General features: G+C 40.7%; 1 protein-coding gene across 2 annotated transcripts; it reads right to left on the bottom strand.

Moving 5' to 3' along the window:
* Positions 1–22: 22 nt before the first annotated feature.
* LOC116704618 (L-xylulose reductase) lies at positions 23–12,452 on the bottom strand. Of its 2 annotated transcripts, XM_032540237.1 has the most exons (9): positions 12,324–12,452; positions 12,045–12,132; positions 8,733–8,830; positions 7,597–7,751; positions 6,953–6,995; positions 4,629–4,728; positions 4,443–4,507; positions 2,381–2,498; positions 23–264 (listed from the first exon to the last, which is right to left on the bottom strand). In XM_032540237.1, exons 2-9 carry the CDS (start codon positions 12,094–12,096, stop codon positions 161–163), a joined length of 735 nt encoding a protein of 244 aa, XP_032396128.1. In that variant the 5' UTR covers positions 12,097–12,132; positions 12,324–12,452; the 3' UTR covers positions 23–160. The 2 variants fall into 2 exon arrangements, with proteins under 2 accessions (XP_032396128.1, XP_032396127.1); XM_032540236.1 differs by lacking the exon at positions 12,324–12,452 and having other exon boundaries at positions 12,045–12,299.
* Positions 12,453–14,035: the final 1,583 nt, after the last annotated feature.

Raw genomic sequence — 14,035 nt, 5'->3', positions numbered from 1 at the left:
AAAAAAAACGAGAAAAGATGAGTTAGAGGTTGGCTGAGTTTAATTACTGGATAGCATTGACCTCTATTTGTGTAATGCAGTGAGGTGATGAGACAGGAAGTTGTCGTTCTTTTTCCTCAGAGCAGATGGGGGATGTGTGCCGAGACCAGGCTGGTGTTGGTCAGCAGGCCAGGAAGCCTCCGTCCACCGGCAGAGTGACTCCATTAGTCATGTTGCTCTTGTCACTCAACAGGAACAGGATACTGTTTACGACGTCCTCCACCTCTGCACACAGACACACAAGAACACATCTATGTAGAAAAAAGTGTGTGTGTATACACTAGGGGTGCACGATATATCGACTCAATATCGGTTTTGCAATAGAGATAATAGAGATGCTCCAGCGGCTGCGTGTTGTGATTCATTTTGAGCCTGAATATTTCATTGGCCAGTCGCCCTGTCACGGAAGAAGCAAAAGGACAGAAAAGATAGAGTGCGAACAGCAAAGCGAGTGTGTGGAGCGAAAGGAAAGAGGAGAGAGAAAAGACATGAGTGTGTCTCAAGGAGACGACGAAACTATGGAGACTGAAGAGAACATGTTATCAGCCAAAAAGTAACGCCTCCTCGCCAGCGTGGAAGTACTGTTGTTTTGATGTTCTTAAAATCTATTTTGATGCGTTTTCCCATTACTTTTGTGTTTGCATACAGTATATGTTTAGGACATCGCAATATCATTATTGTAGTATTACATTTTTTCTGTATGGTACAACCCTATATAGTATAAACTGGAGGCATTTTGTCTATACCCATTCTGACAATATGATAAGATAAAAAATAAGATTAACCCGTTGGCTGCTGACTGTCGATGAAAACCATGATCAGAATTGATGAGTCAGTCTAGTTGGAGTGTAACACTGACGCAGATACGCAGAACGTGAACACAACAGGTCTCTCACCGGTTATAAAAGGACATAATGAACCCTATCCAAGTCCACAAAACACATATAGACTGAGGGTGAATCCACATTCCTGAATCCACATTCCTGAATCTGAATCAACCATCAGCCTCCTTTTCAGTACCATGGTATGTATTGGACGGGTGGGCGTGTGGGGGTGTGGGGGTGGGGTGGGGGGTTATAGGTTGGGCTTCCAATCCCTATCCCATTCATTAGCACTAGCACACAGAAACTATTCCTTACCCATCTTCCACTTAAGGTATAAAGATTTGCTGCACTGTTCCATGTAAAATGATGAAAACTATATTTTGAGAGTGATATCCATCTTCTCATCTCACTCTGAAAAAGAAAGCAAATGGCTGAACCCCCCCCAAAAAAAAACAATCTTTCTGATCTTTCACTCAATGCATGCTGGGATAGGCTCCAGTTGGTATAGATAATTGATGGGGATTTTTTTTGATCAACCCTTGTGTTGTCTTCCGGTCGACCATGCATTTCTTTGTTCTTTTGGGTCAAAATGTAAATTTATTTATTTATTTTTGAGTTTTTTCCAACATTTTTGTCACTTTTTCTCAGTCTTCTAATGCTACATAATTGTATAAAACACCCAAGCTAAATGAAAGTAGTGAACTGATTATTTATTTTACCTGGAGAGTAATGGTTGTATAAAATTGTGTACAAACTGCCCTAAACAGAGCTGCTAGGTTTTCTAGTTCTCCACCACTTTTCTTATATAATCAAATTGTTAGGTGTGATGAGGTTCATTCTCTGTTGACTAGGTCAGCTGATGATGGCCAGAGGATGTCACCACGCCCAAATAATGTTATAAAGAGAACAGTTATTTTAGTGCAATCAATCATTAGAATAATTGCCCACTGAATATCAGTAAAATGAATAGCACAGTACCATCTGAGAATTGTGAGTGAGGAATAGACATATTTATGTATGAATGATTAATGAATGTTAAACTTTAATAACCTATTCTGAATAATTTCTGATAATGTTTAAAATGATTTCTACAATGGTTAACTTATTTTAGATTGTCATTTCAGGAAGAGTAGTTCGTCCCACTATGGTAACTAATGGGGATCATTTCAACAATAAACAATAAACCCTCCACCTTTTTTCTTTTTGATAATTTGACAACTTTCCAAAATAGGTCAAATGGAACCCAAGGACAACAGGAGGGTTAAAAGAAAGAAACGGCAATAACCCAAAGCACGTTTTTCTCCCATACTGGAATGTTGTGTGGACTGGCCAGACCCTCCTGCACAGCCCCGTAAAGGAAGGTCTGGCAATGCAAGACTATATCAATAGTGATCTGAAATGGCATGTCGCTGTATTACAGAAGGAAGAAGACCACAATCTCCTGAGATCAGCTGCGGCCTCCTATTATACGTGGTGTCAACATAATGTACTGTATATATGCAGCCAAAGTGTCTGACCTGCGAAGCGGCCTAGAGGGATGCGGGACGTCATGGTCTTGGCTTTTTCGGGGTCACTCCAGCCCAGGCGACCCATCTCAGTCATCACCACTGTGGGGTTCACACTGTTCACACGGATCTGATCAGAACACAACACTGGAACTTCATTCAAGAACACATAAACATATCTTCTTCTTTTTTTTTGTCACAATTTTAATATGTCAAAAAACACATTGGACAGTCAAGGCTCTGTATACGTAATATAAAAACATACATGTAGGCCTATATGTGCTATAATATGCATGCTAAAATAAAAAGAATGAAATGAAAAAAATGAGGATACAGCTGCAACACATGACTGAATGAAAGTGCAGGGTAGCAGTAACATTATATCTATACAAAAAGATGCATTTGCATGAGAACCCTTGGCTCCTAGATAAAAAAAGTATTTTTTAGTGACAAAATCATGTTGTTTTATTCTGCACCAGCAATTACATGGATGTGCACAACATTGTCTCTTTTTAAACCAGTTGACTTCATAGTCACTCCTTCACAAGCCTGCTGTGCTGAACCACATGACGTGAATATAAAGCTGACATTAAACATACACTGAAATACATTGAAGTACTCAAGTACGTAAAATCAGGGTACCTCAAAATTGTAAAGTACAGCTCTTGAGGGCACTTAGTTACTTTACATTAAACAGCACAAACAAGTAAAAAAAACGGATTTTGGGGCATTTTTAGGCCTTTATCTTAACAGGACAGATGAAGACATGAAAGGGGGGGGGAGAGAGGGGGACAGGCAGCAAAGGGCCGCAGGTCGGAGCCAAACCCACGGCCAGTGCATCAAGGAGCAAACCTCCATTTATGTGCGCCCGCTCTACCAACCGAGTAACCTGGCCACATTAACCGTGCTCATTTAATATTCTTCATTAATACTGTTCACTGCTCAGTCATTATAAAAGAGACTCTATGTGACTTTTGCTGTGGCTACGAGTATTTGAAATTCTGGGATTATGCTAAATGCTGAACCAGTGTAGCGGTAGAGAACAGACCTCCACATGACCCTGTATTAAATTATTTATTTTTTCGCAGCAAAAAGCGGATGCTTCTGTTTTTTGTGTCATTATTTTGTACGCTCGCGATGACGCTATCACGTTACTTGACATCCAGTGCAAAACCTTGTCAAACCGTTCTATTGCAGATGAAACTATCAAAACGCCTTTAATAAACAGCCTTTAAGCCTTGTGTGCGCTGACTAATTTGCCATGCAGTTTACACACACTAGTCAAAATTGTGTTTTAATGAAAACTCAACTCCTGCCAATTGCCCCTGGTGTTCTTCACGTCTTTTGGAAGAAGGAAATTAGTCAGTAACAGGTGAATCAGCTTAAAAAGTGAGTTTTCTTAAAGTGCTGTGTAGCGGATAGAGACTTTAACCCTCATGTTTTCTTTGGGTCAAATTTAACCTGTTTTCAATTTTTTTTTAAATCTGAAATACGGGATGTTGAAATAAGCAGCAAAAATGTTGGAAAAAAAAATGACAAACAGTTGGCGAAAGCGTGAAACAATGTTGAAAAAAGCAACGAAAAAGCAACCAAAACATCTGGAAAATGCTAGAAAAACGCTGAGAAGGGACAAAAAAAAGGGCCTATGTTTTTTCCGCTGTTAACGGGAAGACAACGACAGCTTTAGTGCGTAACTTTTTGATATAAATGAACGTCCGTTACATTCAAGTCATTGTTGAATAAGTTGCTACAAAGCTAATCAAGCCTATTAGCTCCACACAACTCTCTCTGGATTTCTCAGTATGACTATTTTCAGAAGAGTGTGTCAGCCGGTTACCCCTTCAGGTTTTTGGTAATCCTCCGTGTCCTCCTTGGCTACTAGCAACTGCGTGGAGGAGGGAGGGGAGGTGGGGGGGCGCGTTCACGGAAGGCTTGTATCATGTGGACGTGTCAACAGTTTTCAGTAAGTGTCCTTACTTAGAATTCCTCATAGGGGCGACAGAAACTACTCTGTTTGAGCCAAAATATAGTCCAAATTAAAGGCATTTGTGATGCTGTGTACGCGTAAAAGTACCTGGTGGGGTCCCAGCTCAAGAGCCATCACTTTAGTCAGCATGTCCAGGGCTGCTTTAGTGGCACCTGAACAATGACAGGAACACAAAGAACACAAAAATCTCTTACCCCATACATAGATCTAAGAACTGAAATCCCTTTTCTTCTCCAAGGAAAGGCTCCAGGTGAATGTTGGCACATTACTCACAGTAGACAGCGTGGTCTCGGAGGGCACACTGTGAGGCCTGGCTGGACACGTTCACGATGGAGCCTCCTGATCGTCTGGCCTTCATACCACGAGCCACTATCTGACCACAGAGACAGAGATCGGTTTGATTCGACAGAAGCAGTTAGATGAGGCAGTAGGGGTGCATGATATATTGACTCAATATCATTATTGCGATATCACGTGCAAAATTTTATCGAAAGTGTCGCGATGAGTATGCAATATTTTATTTTGTGGCGTGCTGCGTCCCGTCCGTTAACTGTGTGGCTTAGTTGTGTTGGATTTCATCATTTCATTGGCCAGTCAATGTGTCACTTGCGCAAGTTAGTACACGTCAGTGCACGGCGCCGCTACGTGACAAAGCCTATGGAGCGTACCACTCGTGTGCATATTTCGACAGAGTGACGGCGTAAGTGAAGAAATACATTGAGACGACAAAACGGAACGAATCATAGAAAAGAAAGAAAAGTTGTGTTCTGTTCTCTTTATTTTTTTATTTTGTATTGTCCAACCAGTACATGTCCTGTTCTTTGGACGTGGTCCTTATTTATTTATTCATGTTGGACCAGTCCAATATGACAGCCCGTTAAAATAAACCTTGTGTTGTAAGAAAACTTGTTTTGTTTGTTATGAATCTATTTTGGTGCGTTCTCCCGTAACATTTGGAATTTTACATATGTTTAAAAAATCAAAATGAATATCTACTGTATATCACAATATTCATAATCAATATCATAATATAACATTTTGTCAACCTGTGAGGCAGATATTTAAATTGATGCAGGATGCTCAATAGCTTGTTAGGATTGTAAAGAGACAGTAGATACACTGCTCGTCCATCCCCTTTGTGTTTGATTGCTAGCTTGTAGCTAAGCTAGCAGTCATTTAAAAAAAATGTTTTAGCTATCTATGATAGTTTAATTGCTAACGTTAGCTCAAAACGTCATTCAACTGACAACCTTTGTTGTGTTTGATGCTTACGTGTAGCCAGCAGTGAACCAAATTCGTTAAGTAGATTTATTTTTACTGTGTTGACATTACAGAAATCTCTCGTTAGCATCTTGTATGCTACTTGTCGCAAAGTGACGCACTCACAACTCAAATCTGCACTCGCCTCACATTGGGCAGTGACAATCAGAACGCCCTAGCTTGGCTCCGCCCTCCTACATACAGTAATTCTGCTCAATTTTCATTTTCAGTACAACGTCTGGGTTTGTGGTATATTTGCGGGTTTTCTCCGGTCCAATCAGCGAACAGACTGAGAGTGATGATGTTGAGGTTGTGCGTTAGTTTGAGTTGGAGTTTCTGTAATGAAAGATGCGAGCGAAGCCATTGGGTCCATGGTGGCAACGCTGCCGAATATCCAGAAGTCAAAGCCCGAGCAAGAACAATATTTGCTGAGTTGTGTTAGGGGCCATGATGTTGGGTCCCCCCTCACTACGGGGCTTAGGAAAAGTTAGATTTTCCATCTCACTCCGTTAGTGGTGAAGGAGTTGGCTAAGGGGAACGCTAGCGATGCTAAGCTGACGTCACGTTGGCTGTTTTTTTTTTATTTCTGTAATCTAATCAAATTAAAGTGCAAACCGTTGGTCCAGATGATAACATACAGAAAAGTACACTAAACACACACCGAAAAAGGCACAGGTCACCTTTTCCACAATACTTCCTTGTAATTAAATGTCTCATTCCAAAACAAAGAGAGGAAATAGGGCAAGGAAGGAAACACGACTAAAACAACAACCGCAAGAACAGTGTCCGCAGCTCATAAACAAGACACACACAAACAGACAAATGCAAACACAAACAAATAAGATTCATTGACAGGGAGACCTCATTAACATTTGGTTATGGCAGATCCAGAGTGGCTCTGGGCAGATCCAATAGTTTGAAACTTCAACAGAGGACCCACCTTCAAGGAATTTAACACTTGTCAATAGAGAGACTCTCTCTCCAGACTCTCTTGACAAATAAAATGTACCAGAGTCTGGTAGGACCGGGATAATGGACCATAGCCTGGTAGGACTGGGCTAATGGACCAGAGTCTGGTAGGACCGGGCTAATGGACCAGAGCCTGGTAGGACCGGGCTAATGGACCAGAGCCTGGCTTGACCAAGCTGAAGCATTGACTTGAATGGCTGTGCTCAGAATGCAGCGCAGACGGGCCCGGTGGAAAATAGGCGTGAGGTTACCAGTAATGTTTAGATCAGCCAAACATCTATTACAACCAAAAGATTAAAAAATAAAAATAAAAAATGGAGCCAAGAAAGCAGGGCATGCAAGTGTAGTGATCTGAGCCGTTATTTTACCTGAGACACATGGAGTACAGCCTTCACGTTCACATTAAATGACCTGGGGATGAAAGACATCTTAGAACATATATTGTAATAAACATAACAGGGTGCCATATGATGAAGTTGTTGATTGAAATTGTTTTTTTAGATTATTTTTAGGGGGGATGTTTGCCTTTGTAGACAAGAAAGGGGGGAAAGAGAAGGGGGACGACATGCAGCAAAGGGCCGCAGGTTGGAATCTAACCTGCACTACTGCGGTAAGGACTGAGCCTTAGTACATGGGACGCACTCTTAACCAAGGGAGATACCAGGTCGCCCTGAAATTGTCGATTCTGATTCATATCTAATAATAATAATAATAATATATTTTATTTATAACGCACTTTTCATTCCAAAGAATCTCAAAGTGCTACACAGGAGAATAATAACAATAAAAACAATCAGCACAAAAATGCTTTCCTGAATAAAAAAGTCTTCAGTTCAGCTTTGAAAGTGTCCAGGTTCTGTACTGCTCTCAGGTCACTCGGGAGCTGGTTCCAGAGCCGTGGTGCAGCTGAACAAAAAGCTCGGTCACCCATAGTACAAAGCCTTGTGGTGGGGACCTGAAGTGTGTATCTTCTACATTGGGTTAAATCCCATGACTATCTGCTTTGTCTTACTGTTCAAACTGGTCGGGTGTAACATCCAGAAATGGCTGCAGATTGGCACAGGCGGCGTTATTCACCAGCAGATCGATGGGCCCGACCTCCTGCAGGGCCGCCTCCGTGGCCCCCCAGTCTGCCAGGTCCACACACACCGGGGTGATGGACGCACACTGTGAGAGGAACCAAGAAGCAGACATGTTGGCGCAGATAACAGAGGAGACAGAGCTTCCATTGTTGATATTAAATTCCAGATTGGTGCAAAATAAATAGATAGCGTCTGAAAACTCTTCCTTAAGACATGTAATAGAAGAGTAGAGTGATAGTGCTTAAATACAAATCATGATGACATGATGATCCACAGCTGTTTTTGGAGGTGTGTCCATGACAGTGTTATAATGTAACAAAGTGCAAATATTATGTTACGTTATTGATATTTCTGGAAACTTTCACTTCATTACATTTCACAATACATTTCCCATAAGCATCCTCGTTAATAAAGCAGTTTGGCGAAGCATGGCTCCTAGATTACGAGTTAATGCATGCTCCATTCCATGACATACATTCCTTTAATTTTAGCTTAAATAATTCCTAATTTCTGCTCTTCTAACTTAAACATTAGGTATAATTTCCTATGAATGAGGTTTATGGACCATAAATTCCAAAAATAACTGTAAAACTAAAGTCAATGAGTTAGTGTTACATAGTGTTAAAAATTAAAAAAAGTGACAAACATTGAAAAAAGGGACAAAAACATAAGAACAAGTTAAAAACATCAATAAAAAGCGTCAACAAAAATGTTGATTTTCAATTTTGACGGGAAGACAAGACAAGGGTTGAACTACTTAAACAGCTATTCTGTATGGATTTGTCTCTCCGTATTTATCGTTTATTCTTATTATAGTTTAATATGTTTGTTGGTATGTACGCACCTAATCACCGAGGCAACTTCAATGTACTCCCACTACTGTGGCAATACCAGCTTTCTGATTGTGATGCTGATTATGAAATTACCAAATGTCCTCTGAATTGAAAAGGTCCTTGTGACCGAAATGGCAAGTGTGTGCGGGAATGTTCTTTCTGTTTTTCTTTGAAAATCTCTCTCCTCCCTACCATCCATCACGTAGAACTTGAAGTCAAAGTGAGCGGAGTACCTCTTGCACCAGACTGTTGAGGTCAGCCTGCGTACGTGTGAGCGCTGTGACCTTTGCCCCGCAGCGTGCCAGAGCCAGAGCCGTGGCCCGGCCGATCCCTGAGACACAAAGCATCCATAAACACAAAGACTCATTACAGCGTGGAGCTGCTGCCGTGACACCAGAGCTGACGTACACACACACACACACACGCACGCACACACACACACACACACACACACACACACACACACACACACACACACACACACACACACACACACACACACCACACACACACACACACCACCCCACACACACCACACCCCCCAACAAGCTTTTTCTATTCCATTTCTCACTGTGTTCCCACTGACAAGACTCTTTGAGGGTCTGCAAATTCATGGCATGCCTCGATCAGTCTTCCAAAGTTCCCATGCAATGTCATTACAGTTTTTAATTGATTTTTTTTAATTGACATTCATTTTGATAACCCCCAGCTTTCATCAGGTAATGTTTTTCATGGTGAAACTTTGATTTAAGTCCCAATATTCAGCATTTATAAGTAGTACAACTAAGGGCGTCACTTTGGTTTCAACATTGGGAGGGGGGTTGAGATGAAATTTTGAATGTCAAACACTTTATTTTCTGCATGCTAGTGGATTTTCCTACAGCAATTTGTGCCTTTTTTCATTATCCATTTAAGGTGTTAATGTCTTTATTTATTTAAAGGAAATCATTTTGGCTTTTTAAGGAGGGATGCCCTGGTCCGTTTTGATTACTGGGGGGGGGGTTGTAACCCCCCATCCCCCCTGTAAATTACGCCTATAAGTACAAATAGTTGACAAATGGTTGATAACATTGTAAGCAACCGTAAGGACAGTTTGAGTGTGTTTTACAGTACTTTCCACATTTATAACTTTGAAGGACATGTTTTCTTTCAATTACACTGTGTTTTATTTTGTTGTCATTCAATTCCTTTTTTTATCAAGCACCAATCATAACCATTGTTTCTCCAAGACCGTTACAGATAGGGAGTTCAAACCACATTCTAATTACAAAGACCCAACAATTCCAGTAATTTCCCCCAAGAGCAAGCATTTAGTGCGCGGGGTGAGAAAAACTCCCTTTTTGGGAAAAACCTGGGACAGACTAGGCCTTTTTAGACGGAGTCTGACAGCGCTATTGATCTTTTGGTTGTCCCTATACGTATTGAGTCTTTATTAGACCTTTGTGGTCCCCAAAAATGATCTAAGTTTTTTTTATAACCTTTTGGGCCCTACTGTATCGAATTTTTTTAACCTTAGTGGTCCCCTAATATGTTCTGAAATTTCTTTTTAAACCTTTTGGTCCCCCAAAACTTATCTGTTCTCTTTTATTTGACCTTGTATCCCCCAAACGACGAATTTCTTTTTATGACCTTGTAGTCCCCAATAGTTCTAAAGTCCTTTTATATAACCTTTGTATCCCCCAAAACTTACGAATCCTTTTTCCTTTTGCCCCCAACGAGGAAGGGGGAAACCTTGCCCCTTAACCTCAAAGGGGAAACCCCCGCAATCAGACACGGGGCGCAATGCCAAAAATGCAAAGCGAAAGGGCGTTTCACAGTTGAACTGCAAAAAAAAACTTTCCAGTCCCGCCTGGTCGGACAATTTGGGGGGGGAAAGGCCCCCGTGTGCAAAGCTGCGATATGTTCCGTGTCTATGAGATGCTGGGTCTCAAAGCTCACCGGGGACACCCAAAAACCCTTTACTTATTACTTGAAAAGGTTTAAAGAGATATTTATTGAAGCTGCTTTTGAACTACACAGAATGTCTTTTTAAAAAATTTTTTAAAATTTTTATATAGACCTTAGTAGTCCCCTAATACTGTATCTGAAGTCTCTTTTATATAGACCTTAGTAGTCCCCTAATACTGTATCTGAAGTTTCTTTTATATAGACCTTAGTAGTCCCCTAATACTGTATCTGAAGATTCTTTTATATAGACCTTAGTGGTCCCCTAATACTGTATCTGAAGTCTCTTTTATATAGACCTTAGTGGTCCTCCAATACTGTATATGAAGTCTCTTTTATATAGACCTTAGTAGTCCCCTAATACTGTATCTGAAGTTTCTTTTATATAGACCTTAGTGGTCCCCTAATACTGTATCTGAAGTCTCTTTTATATAGACCTTAGTGGTCCTCCAATACTGTATATGAAGTCTCTTTTATATAGACCTTAGTAGTCCCCTAATACTGTATCTGAAGTCTCTTTTATATACCCTTAGTGGTCCCTAATACTGTATCTGAAGTCTCTTTTATATAGACCTTAGTAGTCCCCTAATACCATATACCATAAGTCTCTTTCCCAAAATTCACCCTTGGTGCAGAATTACAACCACTAGAGCCAGTCCCACAATGAGCTTTCCTTAATATGTGCAATTTCTGAGTCTGTAGCTTTGGAGGATGAGAGGGGGGGGGGGGGGGGGGGTCAAGGTGGAGGCTGGGTGTGTGGCCTTGACCAACTGCCACTTTGCTCATTTGAAAGCCATGATATCTCTCTCTCATGGGTGGGCCAAATTCTCTGGGTGGGCAAAGCAGAGGAAGGGGAGGTAACCTTGCCCCTTATGACCTCATAAGGGATACCCAGCAGATCAGACAGCGGAGCAGCAATGCACAGAAAATGCAAAGCGTAAGGGCAGCTTCACAGTTGAACTGCAAAAAATAACTTTCCACGTACCGTCCTGGTCGGGACAAGTGTGTGGCGGAGTGCACCGTGTGCAAAGCTAGCGCATATGTTCCAGTGTCTAATAGAGATGCTGGAGATCTCAAAGCTCACATGGACACCCAAATACCTTATCTTATTACGTTGAAAAGGTTTTAAGAGATATTTAGTTGAAGCTGCATTTTGAAGCTGACACAGAATAGGTCATATTTAAAACATTATTTAACATTTATCTATTTATTTGAAAAGAGCTATTATTTTGTCACAAGTTGTTGTTATTCATTACATAAGTTAATGTGTACCACTGAGGCATAATAAAGCATGTTCATTAACCTCTGAGAAGCCGGTGTGAATTTGTGTTTCGAAGCCTGCCTAGTGTCTCTTTTTTGGAAATCATATATGGTCACCCTAATTTATTTCGGCCTTTATTTATATTTGTATTTATTTACATATTCCTGTATTTGTTTAAACATTTATTCATGCATGTCTTTATTGGAACTTTTCTCATGTTCTGTCCTCCACAGGGCTGAAGAGGATGGGATTTTTAAAAGCAGCCTGGTGGTGTCAGTGCAAGCAGTGAAAACGTCGTGTGTGTGTGTGTGTGTGTGTGTTAAGTGGAGGGAGCCTTTACCTTTTCCTGCTCCGGTGACTAGAGCTCGTTTCTCTGCAAATGAAATCTCCATGGTCGGGTCGGGTCGAGTCGAGTCCGCCGAGATCAGCTGCAGGGTTACAAGCAACAACACAGACATGTTACAGACCGAAGAGAAGCCCTGCAGCGGTCAGGACTGGTCGATCTGCCGTCAACTGCGCTGCAACTTCCTGATCTTTCTCTTAACTCTGCATCCATTACACTAAGTATACTCAGCTTGTGTTTTGGGGTTCTAAAAACAGCGTGGAGGTGGTTAGTTACCAGAGCAGCAGACAGAGCGGCCGCCGGTCCGGGCTAAAGGAAGCTGGGTCTCGGGGTTTCGGTGTTCCGCAGGGCTCAAAGATTAACAGGAAAGTTATTGGTTTATCTTCCAGGTCAATCCTGTACAGGGTCCAACATTAGCACCATCTGCTAGCCAAATGCTGGTAAAACATGCAAGTGGCTTGTAGATTTGCTTCACTCACCAGCCATAAATGCTATGGTTATCTGTTGAGTGGCAGGTAAAATTTGAAAATTCACTATAGATTTGGCTGGTAGACAAAGTTTTGGACCCTGGTCCTTTCTAAAGAACAGTCCACCCAAATATCATAGGCTAAATGATCTCTCTCATATAACAAAGTCTGTATTTTTTAAGTAAGACATCGGAGTTTGTGTTTTAAAGTACAGTATATATTTTATTTTTACTTACTTTAAAATACATATTTCACATGTGGCCCTAATCCTTTTCTGTACTACTTGTATTTACTTTTGGTTTATTTGTCCAGGTAAATTACGACCAATACAATACAATGGAGGAGAGGGGGCTTAAATCACCACAATAATCCAGAGGCCTCACTATTAACATTGGGACTAATTCTTTAGTGAAAAGTAATGATGCTTCATCAAGATTCATCTTCATCTTCTTGTTTAGTTATGTAGGCCTATTGATCTGATAGTTTCTAATTTTACTCAAAAACATTCAGATTATAAATTGCCACTGTAAATGCCACAAATAGGAACTTTATTTACTTTAAGTACCTAAGTATAATTTTCCAACAGTGCAACGTAAGAAAAACCTCGTCAGACATACGTGCTGCAGATAGACATGTATGCTTCAAAACTGAAAAGAGGACTTATCACACAGCATACAAGTCAAATTATATTGACATTCCCCATATTCTTCATATTCAAACCTACAAGATACTGATATGTTTCCTATTTAGATATTTTATGCAAAAAACATTTACATCCTATTGGTATGATGATCTAGTGACTGAGAAACACGGTTAACTTGTAACACACACCACACACACACGCGCACACACACACACGCACACAGGTTTGGTTACATGGTGTTGTGTTCAATGACCCAAACAAAACAGATGCATACATTAACTGCAATATGCTAGCAATTCAACAATAAATACGATTGACAATGCAGAAAGGGTTTATTGTTATTGGAACAACACAGTAATACATAAGTGGTAGGGGCTTTACAAAAACACTCCCTCTCAGTCTCACCCACTGACCTGCAGTGGAACACATGCTCTGGATTTTGGATTCTAGTCTTGTGTGCAAAAGGTAGAAGAGTGTTTTACACAAATGCTTTTTCACAGGCAGAAATACTGTCGCTGGTTGGTGTAAACAGAGTGGGTGGAGCCAAAGAACCAGTCTATTGGAGGACATGTCAGCAAAAAATCCAAATAAGGAACAGCGGTCTTGATATTTAGTAAAAACAATTGTCACAAGGACTTCCTTTTACAATTATTATTATTATAGATGAGTATTTTATAATTTGGAGGGTCAGCCGAGAATACTTAAAAACCTACAGTATGGCTGTGACTAGTAAGGCATTTCTGCACTTCATGTCTAGATAAGGCATCTTTTCACATGATACTGTAGCTAGAAACATGACTAAGCATCTATGCTGAGACTGAACTGCTTGCGCTAAATGCTAACCCGCTCAAAATGACAATGCACCCTATTCATAAACC

Source organism: Etheostoma spectabile, chromosome 16, assembly GCF_008692095.1.
Source record: "Etheostoma spectabile isolate EspeVRDwgs_2016 chromosome 16, UIUC_Espe_1.0, whole genome shotgun sequence".
Taxonomy (NCBI): Eukaryota; Metazoa; Chordata; class Actinopteri; order Perciformes; family Percidae; genus Etheostoma; species Etheostoma spectabile.
The sequence above is the reverse complement of the archived record's forward strand: the minus strand, read 5'-3'. Positions and strand labels throughout refer to the sequence as shown.

Excerpts from the sequence above, each read along its gene's own strand:
- LOC116704618 (XM_032540236.1), bottom strand. The coding sequence starts at position 12,162 with ATGTCTGTGTTGTTGCTTGTAACCCTGCAGCTGATCTCGGCGGACTCG. Across the intron at positions 4,729-6,952 it reads CTGTACTCCATGTGTCTCAG|ATAGTGGCTCGTGGTATGAA; the intron begins GTAAAATAACGG and ends CTCTGTGGTCAG. Across the intron at positions 4,508-4,628 it reads CCGAGACCACGCTGTCTACT|GTGCCACTAAAGCAGCCCTG; the intron begins GTGAGTAATGTG and ends GTCATTGTTCAG.